The following is a 19,169-nucleotide window of genomic DNA, read 5'->3' on the forward strand; positions in this document are numbered from 1 at the left end:
CTGATCTAATTTTTCTGGGAAACCCATGTGATGGTATGTAATGATTAATCAAATGTTTTCCACAACCTCTGCTGTTTCAGATTTGCATTGATATGCCTCAGGCCATCCAGAAAATGAGTCCACTATTACCAACAAATATCGGTATCCTTCCACTGGTTTTATCATGTCCCTCATATCGTGTCCCTGAAACAGTCATGAAGTCATTTCTTTGCCATTCTTTGATGGCTTTATGCACAACCACATGTGCATACGCAGAGTCAGTGTAAATGTTCACAGTCTTATCTTTTGCTATTTTTAATGCAGCTGTCACAGCCACTATTTCTGCTCGTTGAGCTGACTGTGGCCCTGTGAGTCTCTCTGCCACTATCAGGTCAAAAGTTGTTCCAATCATCTGTGTTACAGCAAAACCTGATTGGAGTCCATCATTGCCCTTAAAACAACAGCCGTCCGTAAATAACGTCAAGTCTGGGTCGTCCAGTGGGATGTCTTAAAGGTCATTTCTCAGTGAGTTCTCTTCCAAAATTCGCTGAGTGCAGCAGTGGGATTGTCCCTCCAACATGTCTTCTGCCATGTTAATTCCCTCATGTACAAACAAAATGTGAGGTTGTGTCAAGACTAATTCAATCTTTCTCTGTCGTCCCCGTCATAGTAAATGCTTGGCTGGTTACGTACTGCACTGTACTATGTGATGTACGTCAGCGGGTGATGTAACAGAATATGAGATGTTTTCTAAATTAGGCGAGCTAATGCTGAAGCAAAAGCTGCACAAAGAGGATGACGTTGTTCATATTTTTCAAGAGGTGTTGATGCATAAAGGCAAACATGTCTATTACCATTTTCCCCTTTTTGAAAAAAAAAACAGCCGACACACTGATGGTCTTTTCAGAAACATCCAGGAAGAACATTTTAGTGTAATCAGGGACGACGAGCCGCAGCTGATGACAAAAACTGTTTCAGCAGAACAAAAGAGTTCTCAGCAGCTGTATTCCAATTAAGAACATGTGACAGGTTTCTCATTCCTTTTTCATTCACTAATTGTCTGAGAGAATGAGTCAGTTCCGCAAAATCCGGAACATGATGTCTGGAGTAGTTGCAAAGACCCAAAAAAGCCAACATTTGTTTGACATTTGGCGGTTTGGGATGGTGCAAGATGTCATCTTTGTGTGATGGAGAAATACCTGTTCCATGCCTTGATATAAGTTGACCCAAGAAAGAAACCTGAGGTCGGGCAATTTGGAGTTTGCCTTTGGAGCACTTCAAGCCCACCGAAGCCAGGTTGCTCAAAAGGAGCTGTGTAGCTTATAGGCAGGACTCCTCGGATGGTGCAGCTAGGAGTAGATTGTCCACATACTGCACCAAAAGAACATCAGGAGGAAGTTGGAGAGGTGACAGCAGCTGTCGAAGGGAAGCATTGAAAACTCCAGGACAAAACACAAAACCCTGAGGAAGCCGGGTGTAGGAGTAACACTCATTATTCCACGTAAATGCAAAATACTTCTGCATAGACAGGTCAAGAGGGATGCAAAAAAATGCATTTGCAAGATCAATGCAGGTAAAATGAGTATGTAATGGAGTGATCTGTGACAGAGCTGAATGAGGATTTGGCACCGGCAGTGTAGGTGTAAAAACTTTAGCATTAATAGCTCTGAGATCATGCACCATACGAAATTTACCAGTATTTTTCTTTTCTACTGGGAGAATAGGAGTATTGTAGCTAGACCTATCAATTTTGCAAAGAACCCCCGCTTTTAGCAAACCATCAATTGTTACTGAGATGCCAAGTCATCCTTCATCCTTCATTGGGTACTGTGGTACCCAAATGGAGTCGGGTTTTAATTCAAAAGTTACTGGAGCAACATTACACAGGCCCACAACAGTCGGGTCAGTAGACCACAGTGCAGCAGGCAAGGATTGTAACATGTCACCAACAAGCTCGCTGTCAGATGTCTCCCTTCCATGATGTCGGTCCAAAAGCTGATGTTCTAAAATAGACATGGAAACAAACAAATCAGACTCAATCCAATAGGCATCAAGAGATTTGGAATACAGTAAATCTGTATATATAGAGTGTTGCCAATCAGTTGCTTTTGTGCAGGCCAGGACAAATGGACCCAAATCTTTTGCCGTGTGCTGGGATGACACCATCAGTGAAATATGAGGATGACACGGAGGCACAGATGCATCAGGTGGATCCGCCATCTTATACCACCGAGATTGTTCTTCAGTCAGCGCAACAGAAAAAGCCACACCAGGCTTGCCCAAGATACCCAGAGAGTCCAAAAAGTTTCAGGATCTCTCCAGCCGGAGGAATCAGTGTCAATCTTTGCCCAGTAGATGTCAGCAGTGGTGCACGTCATGGCGTGTTGAGGCACCACTGGAAACTGGGTGGAGACGTTGGAGGCGGAGTCACCAGCGCAGTAATAAGTATGTCCATCTGGGAACTGAAGCGTGAGCCCGTCCGGCCCACACTGGATCAATGGAGCAGTTCTTATGAGAAAATCCCTTCCCAAAAGAGTCACTGGACAAGTCAGGGCATACACGAATGAATGCAACACATTTTGTGTGAAGCACTGCGTGTGTATTGGAGATGTCATATGCAGAATAGTTTGTTCTCCCTTGAATCCAACCAACGAAATGCCATCAGCGGTGAGTGTACTTCCAGGTGGCAATGTCATAATGGTAGAGTGACGAACTCCAGTATCGACCATAAATGATAAGGAAGTTCCTCCTACCGTTAGTTCAATCATAGGCTCCTGCAGACCTTGGCATGTGAATTCAGGGTCCCGTCATTGCGGAAACTGTCCACTAAGTGGCGGCAGGAACTGCTGATATGGCACAGGCAGATATTGCTGCTGGTGTGATGACGTCAGGCGGGGGAAAGGGTTCTGTGACTGACGTCCCCTTTGCTGGTAGTAGCCGCGTCCTCTTTGTTGACGCCTGCTCCCTCTGCCCCTCCCGACACGTGGGTGTTGTCGGCAGGTACTGGCCCAGTGGCCCGAGCATCCACAGTTGTAGCACTGGTCACGGTTAAAATTCTTTAACAACGTTGCCCATTACTCCCCAAACATGAAATATCGCTTCCGCGAAAAATAAATATATCCGGATCTAGCGGTTCCTTGACAGCGGCGTAACTCTTACGTCTTTTCAACAAACCCGCTGCTTCAACCTGTCTCTTCAAAAATCTCTTAATACTTCTTTACTTCAGCTGCGCATAATCCAACGTGACGATACTTCCGTAAACAAAGACTTTCGTCACCACGAACGTGTATGTTAACGTGTTATGTAATGTCGTAGTAAAATCCAAAATCAAGGACTTTGCGTCCCTCAGTTTCCGTAACCGAATGACTTCAAACTCTACTAATACCTGTTCACTCAGATCTCATGTACAATTTAGTCAATTTAGAAGACGAAAACCGGTTGCAGCGATCCCAAATAGACAGGATTTCTCTACGTGGATAAAGTGTCCACTTACCATACAATTAATATGGCGCAAGAAATTGCGCCCGTCCGGGAACGCCGCAACTTGTAATCGTTACATGTCGGGCGTCACCATCTGTTAGAAAACAGGTTTTTGTTTTCTTGCGTGTTTAAAATAAAAATCAAAGTTTGAGATCTGTGAAGAGGTTTCTTTGCGAGGTTTTTATTACAGAAAGTTTCTGCAGACACAATGAGTTCACTCAAGTAGTGATTTTGCCAAATGTGTATCCTTCTAGTGGATTCACATCACCTTTATTCAATTTCAAACAGTGTTTACAGGATATGGCTTCTCCCCTCCCTTCGCAGAGTCCTTAAGGAAAGAGTGAAGTAGAAAAAAAACAGATAAGACTTCCGACAGCCCATATCCTAGTTCACTCCCAATTTTTGGAAAATAGATGTGGACCCAGCTCGTCCTTGAACCTTAGACCGGACAACTGATGAACAGAAACTCTGCCAGCACTTTTAAACATATACTCCTTAGATAAATCACAGGAACCTTATTACACATTCCTTTCCCAGGGAAGAGAACAAAGAATTATTCATCAAGTTAAATTGAGTTACCATAGTTATGTCTACATCTACACAGCTATAACTAAATTCAAAACAGTTAAAATATAAATTGAAACAGTAAAATGTTAACATTCCTTCAATTGGGCTTTGAAAGAGCCCAAAATAAACATTTAAACATTTTTAGAGGAAAATACCAGCGGGATCCTCGTCCCCCTCCTCGGATGCAACAGTGAGCACGAATGGGGAAGTGTTAACAGAAGCAATAGACTCAACCATCATATAAGAAGACTTATTTTGTATGTCCTGTTTTTCAGTAGGCGTGGTAATAATCCTTTGGCAAAGAGAACAAATACATGGAATACAGGACCACCCGCATGTGGTTAACAAAGCAGCAAATACAGCAACAGATATCAAAGTTGAGGAAACTAAAGTTTTATAGCGCCCAAATACATCCATCCAATTATCCCATACAGAAGTATCCACACCTGAATGCTCTTTCATTTTCTTATTGAGTGTCTGCAGTCCTTCAATTGCAATAGTTAAACTTCCATCGGGTGCGGTGTTGTTATAAATAAAAGTACAACACTGATCTCCAAAAATTTAGCAAACTCCGCCCTTTTCTGCCAGCAACATATCTAGTGCAATTCAATTTTGGAAAGCCATCAAAGATGTGGCAGCTAACTGGCCGTGTACAGCCTCAAAACCAGATTGAGTCCAATTTCCTAGCCTTTGGACATTATAATGTACATAATTAATTCTGTCTACGTTTTTGTTAATGGTGTACCACCAGCAAATTAGAGATTCGAATCCTGAGAGTACTTGATCAGCTAATTATAACTGATGAACAGAAACTCTGCCAGCACTTTTAAACATATACTCCTTAGATAAATCACAGGAACCTTATTACACATTCCTTTCCCAGGGAAGAGAACAAAGAATTATTCATCAAGTTAAATTGAGTTACCATAGATATATCTACATCTACACAGCTATAACTAAATTCAAAACAGTTAAAATATAAATTCAAATATTTATATATATATATCAGCAGAATACGAGCGTGGCTCAAGTTATAAAATATGTATACATATAAAATGCAGTAGCCTGTAGGCAAAAAGTTTTGACACACATCTTATTCAATGTGTTTGCTTTATTTTCATGACTATTTTCATTGTAGATCCTTATTGAAGACATCAAAACTAACACATGTGGAGTTAAGTACTTAACAAAAAAAAGTGAAATAACTGAAAACACATTTTAGATTCTATTTTTTTTCAAAATAGCCACCGTTTGCTTTGATTACTGCTCACTCTTGGCAGTCTCACCTCTGGGAACTCCTGCATTGCTGTTGGAGAACCATTTCATGACTACTCTTTTAGCTTATCAAGGGAATGCAAAGAGTGTGCAAAAAAAATCATCAGAGCAATGAGTAACTATTTTGAAGAAACTAGAATATAAAGTGTGTTTTCAATTACCGGTATTTCACCTTTTTTTAAGTACATAACTCCACGTGTTCATTCATAGTTTTGATGCCTTCAGTGAGAATCTACAATGTAAATAGTCATGAAAATAAAGAAAATGCATTGCATGTGAGGGTGTCCAAACCTTTGGCCTGTACTGTATACATCGCTATTAAATTGTATAAAAACATTTTATCAGCATTTAAATAAAAAGTTGTGGATGTTCCAGCAGAGAATTGATCTCACACCACTAGGCATGATCAGCATTGTGCTTAAACCGCTGAGCTAAACAGCAGTTGATTCTCGAAGTAAAAAGCGAGAGATATCACTGTTAAAACATTCAGTAATGGCACCATTTAAAGTGGTGAATATTTACTAAAAAGTGATAGAATAAATAATATGGGCTATTGTTGACACATGTTGGCACATTTTTTCCGGTGTTCATTCGTGGCACTTTGCACTCTCGTATTCGTTTTCAAAGTATCTCATCTATTGGACTTAAGATAATATCAAACGCGTTTGATATTGTCGTAAAGCCAAGACTAGGAAAAGACTGACCTAAAACAGCAAAGATTACCATCTCACACTAAACGACCGAGATGACGGTAGCGCGCTGAGACGCCAGGAAGACTCTAAAACTTACTCAAGACTTTCAGTCTTTAGTCTAAGACTGTGAAAACGTTTGGTGTAAGCCCAGCATAAGTTTGCAGTTTTATGCAAGTCTTGCAGTGTTATTTAGGTATGTTAGCAACTTAGCATCTGCTGATTCATCCGTCACTGCCGTCGCTTGTGCCATAAAAAGTATTGTTTATGTTGCTACTGTAGGTCAGTTATTAAATTCAACTGTGTAATAATACCTATTAAACCTTAGCAGCACAAACAAATTAAACGGAGCATTTCCCCAACATTTTGCGTATGGAGGCTAGCTTCACCCAGGTTAGCATCTGTTGGTTCAGCCATTGTGTGCAAAGTGCCCAATCATGTATTTCATCATCATTTAATTATAAAATCATGCTGCATCTACACGACTGATTAAAAAATGTACTCACCTGGTATGAAGTGATCGCTACACAAGCGATATCCACCACGATGACAATCCCAATTCCTCCGTCTTGTTCTTGGCCCTTTGGATCATAGCAGCCTATCTTGGTAACCTGTAGAATGCTTGCCCCTTCTTTAGCATCTTCTTGTTGTGGGACCTGGTACACAATAGTTGTCTATCATTGTAAAAGTGTGGTGTTTGCAATTTACTCAAAGTACTGGACGCGTATTCTATCCTGCTAAAATGGTATTGTTAATGTATTATATATTTGGTTTAATAGACCATCCAAGGTGTTTTGTTCAGTTAATCTTCTTGTTAATGCATGTTTACTTGTTTATTTAGTTTGTGGGAACAGGATTGGGAATATTAGTTGTTTTATTTCCTATGGTTTGATTTGGGTAATTGAGTGCATTATGCATTACCAATTTATGCTTTGTATTACCTTGATTTCATTGTACAACTGTAATAGTTTCTTTTTGGTTTTGAAAAAACGATTAAAGCAAAATTCCAGCCACAATCTGATTCCTGTGCTGCCTCTCTCCGCACCACAACACAACTAAAACAGCGCATATTTCGCCAGTGTGTAGGGGCCGGTGCAGCACTCCTTGGTTACATTAATGTTTGTCGCAGTGCATTGTGGGATGTGTGATGTCAACTCAACACTCTATTCCAGGTTATTTCAGCACAGCAGCTACCTAAGCAAGAGAAGAACAAGCCTACAGCCATTGTGGATCCCCAGGTTTGGGTTGAGATACATGGTGTTCAGATAGATAACAACAAGAAGAAAACCCATCACATCCAAAATAATGGTATGTACACTGTAACTATCTTGAAGCAATTGAGAAATATGTTTATATGCTAACATAAACAGAATTAATGACTTTCCATTTACAGTAATACCTAGGTCCCTGATGTCTTAACTCATGAGCACTGGGTATCATTGGATCTTTGGCCAATGTCTTATCAATACTGTGAATAGAGGAATATCAACATCCAGTCCTACACAACAGATGTTCTGAGATTCACCTTTGGGTTTTTCAGTAAGTTGTGGGTTGCTGGTGGTACCAAGTCGAGCACTTGAACAGCCAACTTGACAGCTGTGTACCTCTATACCATCACCTTACCCAAATGGTAGGATTTTTGTGTCCTAATGACACTAGTAGCTCAGATGTCAAGGGCTTCATGGTTTGAGGTGAAGGGCTAGACAACAAGTTCAAAGGGTTTCCTATGATGGAAAAATAATAATGGAATAATATAGGCCTTCCACTGGAGTCAAGCCTGAGAAAAGACTGGCGGCCCGCCAGGATTATAAACCTATGGGGGAAACCATTGAATAGTAAGTCCAGTGTAAAATGTACTGCATTTTGCAACCCTTTGTACAGTGTACAAAGGGTAAATTGTCAATCATATTAGTTTTCACATGGAATAAAGTGGTTTACATTTATATCATTCTTGTTTTAATCTGCATTTAATTTACTGCCAGGAACATTAATAGACAGTTAAAACAACAGTTGACCTACTTTTGACTAGACAGCTGTCTATCATTAAAGTGTGGCGTTTGCCGTTTACTCACAGTGGCGGACGCGTTTTTTTATACTGCCAAAATGGCTGCGCTAACGCCCATTATGGGATGCGTGGCGTCAACGTCCGGATCACTATAGAACAGTTACGTTCGGTCAGGGCAGGCTAGGTAGGCACTGCCTGCCCCAGGCTAAAATGAAAGTTGAAACCGTTTATTTTAATTATTTCTTTCATTTCAGAAAGCCTACAGTTAAAAGTGACATTTGGTGATTTTCATACCTCAATTAAAAATGACTCATTACTTCGTCTGGCCTGCAGGCAAAAATGCTGCAAAAATTATCCTCCTGAAGACACACCGCTACGGTGCTTTTCCCAGCCCTGTCCGCGTAGCGATCTGTGTTCGCGCATGCGTAGTCAGTTACTCGGTAGAAAAGTCCTTTACGCAAATCTAAACAGCTTTTTTACGTCGCTGTATTATTCCTATGCAAACGTACATTCGCACAGTGCATTTGTGAATTCAAAATACAGCGCACAGCACAGTGGTAAGATGACGCCACTCTTGAAAATACAAAACTATTTTCACGCCTTTCTTTTGAGGAAAAACATCAGCTTTTGAAGGATGGGAGACCAACGCCATAGCTACCGGATCTTCAGCAAAGTAAAAAATGGTGCAAAAGGAAAGATTAGCTTTGTAGAAGTGCTTCGATTAACTGTCTGTTTCACTTTTACATGGTGTTAGTCATTGCTATTGCTAACTTGATTTTGTGAGGAATTACGCTGTTTTACCTCAATTAAAAATGACTCATTACTTCGTCTGGCCTGCAGGCAAAAATGCTGCAAAAATTATCCTCCTGAAGACTCACCGCTACTGCGCTTTTTCCAGCCTTGTCCGCGTAGCGATCTGTGTTTGCGCATGTGTAGTCAGTTACTCAGTAGAAAAGTCCTTTACGCAAATAGGCAGATCGCTATGCAGCTTTTTTACATCGCTGTATTATTCCTATGCAAACGTACATTCGCAGTGCATTTGTGAATTCAAAATACAGCGCACAGCACAGCGGAATTCCGCTTTTTTATCCCCCCCCCCCCCCCAAAAAAAAAAAATATTTTTTTTTTTTTGTAGTTCATTGTGTATGCACTTGACTCCGACAGATAACATCTTCTGCTATAACAAAGACATTTGTGGTATGCTCTAATATGAGTTACTTTTCATTTGGTCATGATACAATTATTTGTTCATGAAATTTGAACTCTTCAACATTATTTATGTGTTAACTTAGTAATCACATTAGTTAGATATGATGATATTCTCAGTGATAGTTTTTAAAAGCAAAGACAGTCCAATGTTTTTGAATGTGACTGATTTTGAGTTGACTAAATGTTAAAAATAAAAACTAAACTAAAAAATGTTGCCATTTTATATGGGATAGTTCAATATACATTGAAAATTTATGCTGTTGTTTTGTCTATTTCTTTGTCATGTGAGTGCATTGAAAGTACTTAAAAACACGGAAAACCCATGAGCTCCGGGGGGCTTTTGTCCCCCCACCAGGGCACTGCCCTGGACCTAGCTGGGTGCCAGCGGCCCCCAGACCCCCGGCTAAATTTTCAGATAATTTCACTTTGGTCAAATCACATCCCTGGATGACGCCACTGTTGAAAATACCAAACTATTTTCACGCCTTTCTTTTGAGGAAAAACATCAGCTGTTGAAGGATGGGAGACTAACGCCATAGCTACCGGATCTTCAGCAAAGTAAAGAATGGTGCAAAAGGAAAGATTAGCTTTGTAGAAGTGCTTCGATTAACTGTCTGTTTCACTTCGTCATTGCTATTGCTAACTTCATTTTGTGAGGAAGTATGCTGTTTTACAGGGAGATATCCACTTTATTACATTCTTTCCGGGCGTCCGGGCGGGTTTGAAATTGTCAGTTTTTTGTTGTGCGGCAAATGGGAGGTGGAGTGCACTGCAACGTTTACCGTGGCTGGAAGACCGCACTGGCTGTGACGGTGGCCCAGAACTTCAGCTAAATGGCAAATGTTGAGATGCCGCACCGGAGACGATGAGTACGAACCCCGCTCAAAGTAAAAAATAAAAAATAAATTGCGAAGCAAAAAACGTAAGACTTCAAAAGATAATTTTTTATTTTTTGTTTATTTTCTACCCATACAGAGGAGGCATATGTTAAAATAGTTTGAATGTATGGCATCTTGTATCTGAGTATCAAGTATCTTGAGGTTGGGCTGAGTGTCTTCTTTTTTTAGAAATTAAAATATGGTCACCCTAAGATACATTGTACACTCGCCTGCCGACACTAATTTGTAATTGGTGAGTGTGTCTCAATTTGAGACTGCCTGCCTACCAAAACCTAGAGCTCACTGCACGTCACTGCTATAGAATAAAATCGGGCAAATTCTAGAGGTGTCACTAAGGAGACCCTCCTTGACAAGGAATGACCCCTTAATATGCAGCACTTTGTATGCAGCTGTGGTTGCTTTTATATATGGTCTTTCAATTTATGTATTTACTTTGTTTTTAAATGTCTGTAAATCTCCATCCATCCATCCATCGGGTCACAGAGGCAGATGCTTTAGCAGGGAAGCCCAGACTGCCCTCTCGACAACCACTTCAACCAGCTTCGCCAGCGGAATCCCAAGGTGTTCCCACGTTAGCCGAGAGACATCGTCTCTCCAGTGGGTCCTGGGTCGTCCCCGGGACCTCCCGCTGGTGGGACATGCCCGGAACACTTCTCCAGGGAGAGTTCCGTAAAGGCATCTGAACCAGATGCCTGAGCCACATCAACTGGCTCCTCTCAACGAGGAGGAGCAGCGGCTCTACTTTGAGCCTCTTGGATGACTGAGCTTCTCACCCTATATCTAAGGGCGAGCTCGGACACCCTGCGGAGGAAACTCATTTTGTCCGCTTCTATCCGGGATCTTGTTCTTTTTGGCACGACCCACAGCTTGTGACCATAGGTGAGGGTAGGAACATAGATCGACCAGTAAATCGCCTTTTGGCTCAGCTCCTTCTTCACCACAACGGACACCGATCTGCCTGTCAATCTCCCGCTCCATCCTGCCCTCACTCATGAACAAGACCCCAAGATACTTGAACTCCTCCATTTGGGGCAGGATCTCATCCCTGACCCAGCTGGCTCCACCCTTTGCCGACTGAGGACCATGGTCTCGGATTTGGAGGTGCTGATCTTCATCTCAACCACTTTAAACTCTGACACTGGTCGTACATGGACCGAAAAGCCTGCATCAGGGGGCTTGGTACCCCGTACTCCCAAAGCACCGCCCAGAGCACTCCTCGAGGGATACGGTCAAACGCCTTCTCCAAGTCCACAAAACACATGTAGACTGGTTGGGCAAACTCCCACGCACCCTTGAGGACCCTGCCAAGGGTGTCTTAGCTTATTAAAATTACTAATGGAGCGTGCGTTGACAACATTTAAATGCATTTACAAACAACATAATAAGCTAATTTTGTTATCTTTGCTTTGCAAATATTTCAGATGTTCTGTTGTAAATGCGTTTACACTCTAAAAACAAATTGGTCAAATTGACCCAAAAAAAAGGTTACATTTGACCAGTCTAGCTGGTAGTTATGTGTCCCAACAGATCCTTTAGTTAAAACAACAACAAATTGGTCAAATTGACCAATAAAAAGGTTACTTGACCAATCTAGCTGGTAGTTATGCGTCCCAACCAGGTTTAGAGTTTTTTTTTTTTAATGTAATCCATTAGTTACAAGTTACCTGCTGAAAAATGTAGTTAGTAACGTAATCCAAGTACCATAATATTAAATTAATATAACTGGATTACTTTTGGATTACTCCAATATTGAGTATGTTCATGAAGACAAAATAAAAATAAATATCACCACGATATATATTCTATACAATATGCCCCTGCCATTTGCGGGTGACAGGGACCAAGGCAGCCGACAAATAACACAAATCCTAGTGTAATTAAAAATCATTTTTCCTGTAACTGTAATGGTATAGTTACATTTTTTTGGGGAATCTGATTATGTAATCTTAGGTGTTTTCAACCAATATATATTGGTGATTGGGCCAACCGATACAAATTAGTCATTCTGACCAATATATTGGTTAATCTGTGTTAGAGGCTGACATTTATGATTTGATATGACAATTTTATTCATGACCCGCGGGATTCCTGAAAAAAAGAACCACTGACACCCACCTTAATCTGTTCTCCGCATTTGACCCATCCTCTGAGGGAGCAAGGAGCAGGGGCTGCGCCTGGGAATCATTTGGTGATCTAATCCCCCAATTCCAACCCATAATGCTGAGTCTCAAGCAGGGAGGCAAATGGGTCTCATTTTTATAGTTTTTGGTATGACCCAGCCAGGGATTGAACCCACAACCTCCCAGTCTCAGGGCAGACACTCTACCACTATTTCACTGAGCTGGTCACGCTTAGTGACCTCTATCTAGACTAGTGTTGTTCCGATACCGATACTGGTATCGGCAGAGGCCTCGATACTGCATTAAAACAGTGGTATCGGTATCGGTGAGTACTAACAAGTAACATGCCGATACCATTAATTTAGACGCTAATATAGGATATTTATCCCCTCCGTGAGTCATCACCTTATCGTGGTGGAGGGGTTTGCGTGTCCCAATGAGCCTGGGAGCTATGTTGTCCGGGGCTTCATGCCCCTGGTAGGGCCACCCAAGGCAAACAGGTCCTAGGTGAGGGACCAGACAAAGCATGGCTCAAACGACCCCAATGATGAGTACAAACATTGGATTTTCGTTTCCCTTGCCCGGACGCGGGTCACCGGGGCCCCCCTCTGGAGCTAGGCCTGGAGGTGGGGCTCGAAGGCGAGCGTCTGGTGGCCGGGCCTATACCCATGGGGACCGGCCGGGCACAGCCCGAAAAGGCAACGTGGGTCCCCCTTCCCATGGGCTCACCACCGGTGGAAGGGGCCAAAGGGGTCGGGTGCGCAGTGAGTTGGGTGGCAGCCAAAGGCGGGGGCCTTGGCGGTCTGACCCCCGGCTACTGAAGCTAGCTCTGGGGACATGGAATGTCACCTCTCTGACAGGGAAGGAGCTCGAACTGGTGTGCGAGGCTGAGAAGTTCCGACTAGATATAGTCGGACTCACCTCCACACACGGCTTGGGTTCTGGTACCAATCCTCTCGAGAGGGGCTGGACCCTCTTCCACTCTGGAGTTGCCCACGGTGAGAGGCGCAGAGCAGGTGTGGGCATACTCATTGCCCCCCAGCTAGCCGCCTGTACGTTGGGGTTTACCCCGGTGAATGAGAGGGTAGCCTCCCTCCGCCTTCGGGTGGGGGGACGGGTCATGACTGTTGTTTGTGCTTATGCACCGAACAGCAGTTCAGAGTACCCACCCTTTCTGGAGTCCTTGGAGGGTGTGCTGGAGAGCGCACCCCCTGGAGACTCCCTCGTTCTACTGGGGGACTTCAACGCTCACGTGGGTAATGACAGTGAGACCTGGAGGGGCGTGATTGGGAGGAATGGCCCCCCCGATCGAAACCCGAGTGGTGTTTTGTTACTGGACTTCTGTGCTCGCCACGGACTGTCCATAACGAACACCATGTTCAAGCACAAGAGTGTCCATATGTGCACCTGGCACCAGGACACCCTAGGCCGTAGTTCGATGATCGACTTTGTAGTCTTGTCATCGGACTTGCGGCCGTATGTGTTGGACACTCGGGTTAAGAGAGGGGCGGAGCTGTCAACTGATCACCACCTGGTGGTGTGTTGGCTCCGATGGCGGGGTAAGATGCCGGTCCGACCAGGCAGGCCCAAACGTACTGTGAGGGTCTGCTGGGAACGTCTGGCAGAATCCCCTGTCAGAAAGAGTTTCAACGCCCATCTCCGGCAGAGCTTCTCCATTGTCCCGGGGGAGGCGGGGGACATTGAGTCCGAGTGGACCATGTTCCGCGCTTCAATTGTTGAGGCGGCCGATCGGAGCTGTGGCCGTAAGGTGGTTGGTGCCTGTCGTGGCGGCAATCCTCGAACCCGCTGGTGGACACCAGCGGTAAGGGATGCCGTCAAGCTGAAGAAGGAGTCCTATCGGGCCTTTTTGGCCTGTGGGACTCCGGAGGCTGCTGACGGGTACCGGCTGGCCAAGCGGAATGCGGCTTTGGCGGTCGCTGAGGCAAAAACTCGGGCATGGGAGGAGTTCGGTGAGGCCATGGAAAACGACTTCCGGACGGCTTCGAGGAAATTCTGGTCCACCATCCGGCGTCTCAGGAGAGGAAAGCAGTGCACCGTTAACACTGTGTATAGTGGAGACGGAGTGCTGTTGACCTCGACTCGGGACGTCGTGAACCGGTGGGGAGAGTACTTCGAAGACCTCCTCAATTCCACCAACACGCCTTCCTTTGAGGAAGCAGGGTCTGGGGACTCTGAAGTGGGCTCCCCTATCTCTGGGGTCGAAGTCGCCGAGGTGGTTGGAAAGCTTCTCGGTGGCAGGGCCTCGGGGGTGGATAAGATCCGCCCGGAGTTCCTGAAGGCTCTGGATGTTGTGGGGCTGTCGTGGTTGACACGTCTCTGCAGCATCGCGTGGACATCGGGGACGGTGCCTCTGGATTGGCAGACCGGGGTGGTGGTTCCCCTTTTTAAGAAGGGGGACCGGAGGGTGTGTTCCAACTTTAGAGGGATCACACTCCTCAGCCTCCCAGGTAAGGTCTATTCAGGGGTGCTGGAGAGGAGGGTCCGTCGGGAGGTCGAATCTCGGATCCAGGAGGAGCAGTGTGGTTTTCGTCCCGGCCGTGGAACAGTGGACCAGCTCTACACCCTCAGCAGGATCCTCGAGGGTGCGTGGGAATTCGCCCAACCAGTCCACATGTGCTTTGTGGACTTGGAGAAGGCGTTTGACCGTGTACCTCGGGGAGTTCTGTGGGGGGTGCTTCGGGAGTATGGGTTACCGAGCCCCCTGATACGGGCCATTCGGTCCCTGTACGACCGATGTCAGAGTCTGGTCCGCATTGCCGGCAGTAAGTCGAATTTGTTTCCGGTGAGGGTTGGACTCCGCCAAGGTTGCCCTTTGTCACCGATTCTGTTCATAACTTTTATGGACAGAATTTCTAGGCGTAGCCGAGGCGTTGAGGGGGTCCGGTTTGGTGGCCTCAGCATTGCATCTCTGCTTTTTGCAGATGATGTGGTGCTGTTGGCTTCTTCAAGCCGTGACCTCCAGCTCTCACTGGAGCGGTTCGCAGCCGAGTGTGAAGCGGTTGGGATGAGGATCAGCACCTCCAAATCCGAGACCATGGTCCTCAGTCGGAAAAGGGTGGAGTGCCCTCTCCGGGTCGGGGAGGAGGTCCTGCCCCAAGTGGAGGAGTTCAAGTATCTTGGGGTCTTGTTCACGAGTGAGGGTAGGTTAGAGCGGGAGATCGACAGGCGGATCGGTGCAGCGTCTGCAGTGATGCGGACGCTGTATCGGTCCGCTGTGGTGAAGAAGGAGCTGAGCCGAAAGGCGAAGCTCTCGATTTACCGGTCGATCTACGTTCCTACCCTCACCTATGGTCACGAGCTGTGGGTCGTGACCGAAAGAACAAGATCCCGGATACAAGCGGCCGAAATGAGTTTCCTCCGCAGGGTAGCCGGGCTCTCCCTTAGAGATAGGGTGAGAAGCTCGGTCATCCGAGAGGGACTCAGCGTCGAGTCGCTGCTCCTCCACGTTGAGAGGAACCAGTTGAGGTGGCTCGGGCATCTGGTTCGGATGCCTCCTGGACGCCTCCCTGGGGAGGTGTTCCGGGCATGTCCTACCGGCAGGAGGCCTCGGGGACGACCCAGGACACGCTGGAGAGACTATGTCTCTCGGCTGTCCTGGGAACGCCTTGGGGTCCCGTCGGATGAGCTGGCTGAAGTGGCTGGGGAGAGGGAAGTCTGGGCTTCCCTGCTAAAGCTGCTGCCCCCGCGACCCGACCCCGGATAAGCGGAAGAAGACGGACGGATGGACGGACGGACGGCTAATATAGGATTTTGGATGCAGCATCTTGTGTCTTGCTCATGCACGACATTCACTGATGTGTGACATGTTCACTGCATGCCGAGCTAACATCCTATTGGCCCTTGAATGCTCTGAACAAATGGCAGGACAGCTTTTTCATGGTGAGAAAAAAAAAACATTGGTATCGGTAAGGTTTCGGCACTAGCCGATACTGCAAAGCTAGGTATCGGTATCGGGGGCCAAAAAAACGGTATCTGAACAACACTAATCTAGACACACATTTCCTTTTTCAAACACTATATTATTCATATAATATATTGTAGTCACTTATAATAATTAATACATTTAGAATACAATAAATTGATACAATATATACATTTCCAAGTGATCTATCTAGACTTACTTTCTAATGTAACCAAATTCATTGGTTGTTTGGCTAATCAATAAAATTGGTATGCCCATAACCAATATATTGGTTAATCAAGGCAATATGAGCTTAACCTACTAGATTGGTAGTTTTTTTTTTTTCAACCAATCCATTTTTAGAGTGTCGGTGCTTTGCTTTCGGCAAGTGCAGCACATTGACTTGCAGTGTGTATGAAATGTACCAGAGGTGGGAGTAAGCCATTGTTTTGCAAGTCACAAGTAAATCTTAAGTCTTTGCCCTCAAGTCCCGAGTCAAGTCCCAAGTCAAGACTAACAAGTCCCGAGTCAAGTCCTGAGTCCAGACGGACAAATCTCAAGCAATTCACAAACTCAAACTTTGAGTTTCAAGTCCTTTTTTCGAGTCATTTTAACAACATAGTAGATTATATATTATTTCAGGTGACCATCAAAGTAGAAGTCAGAGATTGAACCCAGAATGGGTCAACAGATTACCGTGCCTGGCAATCAGTTCTTGGTGTACCCTGCCTACTGCCTGAAGTTAGCTGGGATAGGCTCCAGCACCAATTCGACCCTTGAGAGGAATAAGCGGTTACAAAAATGGATGAATGCCTTTATAGTGCTCTATAAATAAAGTTGAGTTGAGCATGTGCTCGGTGATGGCTGATGGCATGGACCTCATCTGCCCAATCCTCAACTGCAGAAGATGGCTCAAGGCATGTAGAAGGTCACCTCTCCGGTGAGGAAGGAGTCTGAACCAATGACTTGAGCTCCAAAATCAGTCCTAATGACTTGGGTTGGGCATTGTTTGAATTTGGGCGATGTTTTTTTTTATTATTCAATTCCGCTTCCAAACAAATCTCAATTCCAATTCTTTAAAAATAATAATAAAAAAATGCATGGTTTAAGTAAGGGCGCCAACCAATTTTGGGGGGATGAAATAATTTGAACTTCTGTTTTTTAAATTTCATGAATAGTTTACTACTACTTTTTACTTATGAACTTTAACATAATTTCTCAAAGGGTTATTTTTAACCAGTTTACAGTATTGGGGGTGAGTTCTAACTGTTGTTTGCCTTTTAAATGGGTGTCTGGCAAAGCCCCCTATCAGAAGCAGATTGCAAATGTGTAAAGTCACTGTGTGTAAATGGATATGAGTACATATTTATTTCTTCTATCCTTGTTTCAGGTTTTAACCCACAGTGGAACTGCACCTTTAATTTTACCATTCATGCTCCTGCCCTGGCTCTTGTTCGCTTTGTGGTCGAAGATCATGACTATACTTCAAGCAATGACTTCCTTGGGCAGTACACCCTGCCTTTTACAAGTCTCCGCACAGGTACACTACTATGTGTGAAAGATCAGTGGTCAACAATAATGGGTATCCACTCCAGTCAGTTAGTTAGAAGCACCTTGAATTTAACACTAGTTGGGTTTCCATCCACCCATTTTTATTTGAATTTTCAAGAAATGCGAAAATAAAAACATTTGCAAGAAAGTTTTTACACTTGGAGGGGGTGGATTTTGAAGCGTATCGAAAAAGGGAAAATGCTAATTTTGGCTACGTTTGGGGGAACGGCGAAACAGAAATCTTTTTGGAATTAATTAAAGAAGCGAATAATAATGCATTTTGTTTTCAACAATATATTTATTGAATTTTTTCACAAAAAAAAGAAAAATATATCCTGTTGACCTCTCAAAGTGTAGGTAATTTTCTCTAAGGGCAAGTGCAGAGACATTTCTTTAAACCACTTTGCAAAAAAAGTATATTAATGCAATTTTAGATGGAAAAACAGCAAAGAAACACTACGGTTTATCAAGAATAACAAAAACAAACTCATACGACGTCATTGCACGACAAAGTCGCTTCCTGTTTTTCTTCTTCGTCTTCTTTTAAATTAGTGGATCCCATCTCTATTGTATATACCGCCACTTATAGTGGCGGAGTCCCCGCTCACTATTTGCAAAAGAAGAACAGATGGAAACAAGCATAAGTTGCATGTCCGTTTTGTGCATTTTCAGTAAATTCGCTTAAAAAAATTCTATACAATTGAATGGAAACCTGACTATTAACACTTGCATGGAAAAAGCATGCTTTCTGTCACTTCAATTAAAAAAGGACTATGGTACTGTCTTGACTATTAACACTTGCATGGAAAAAGCAAGCTTTCTCTCACTTCAATTAAAAAAGGACCACCTGTAACGTTTTCTAGCTAGACAAAATGTCAGCTAACTCCTACCTAACAACATAGACAATAGGTGCCTTTCCATTACCCTCAGTTTTGCGCAAAAGCAAGCTTGTAATGGAAACAAATGGTTTTCGGAAAAATTCTCTAATATCGCAAAGTATTTACGCTTTCATGAGGTAGTTTTTGTGATGTGTTGAAATAGAAGTATTTCGCAAAAGTGTAATGGAAACACTTTTTACGCATTCCCTGTAGTCATGTGACCCCCGTATGGTCACCGAGGAAAGGAAGTGGGAAGTACGGGTCCACTCGCATTCGTGTCGGAACTGCCTCCTGAGGGGATAACAAGTCTTCTTACGCACAAAGAGATTTAACTATAGAGCCAAGGCCGCCTTTCGATATCGTTGCATGAGAAATGGCCATTACCCCCGGGCAACGAGCAATCAAGCAACATACGGCACACGTCGTCGTTTAAATCCGCTCTATCCGTCCCTCACCATAACACGACTTATAAGCGCGCACACACACACACACAACACCAACACCGAATGCCTGAACTCGCCTGACGAAGGGAGAGAGGTTTTTAAAGTAATCTTAACAGACGCCCATTTTCTGTAAACCTCATGAGCACCTCGTA

At 44.1% G+C, this 19,169-nt stretch overlaps 1 protein-coding gene across 2 annotated transcripts in view; it reads left to right on the forward strand.

Annotated features, from left to right (window-relative positions):
• The window catches only part of LOC144038809 (1-phosphatidylinositol 4,5-bisphosphate phosphodiesterase delta-3-A-like), a 68,782-nt gene that overhangs the window by 48,583 nt on the left and 1,030 nt on the right, over nt 1–19,169 (forward strand). For both annotated transcript variants that reach the window (XM_077551551.1, XM_077551552.1), the window contains 2 exons: nt 7,163–7,298; nt 17,536–17,685. In XM_077551551.1, coding sequence (XP_077407677.1) covers nt 7,163–7,298; nt 17,536–17,685 — 286 coding nt within the window. The remainder of the gene's footprint in view (nt 1–7,162; nt 7,299–17,535; nt 17,686–19,169) is intronic.

This window comes from Vanacampus margaritifer, chromosome 18, assembly GCF_051991255.1.
Source record: "Vanacampus margaritifer isolate UIUO_Vmar chromosome 18, RoL_Vmar_1.0, whole genome shotgun sequence".
In the NCBI taxonomy this organism is placed as follows: Eukaryota; Metazoa; Chordata; class Actinopteri; order Syngnathiformes; family Syngnathidae; genus Vanacampus; species Vanacampus margaritifer.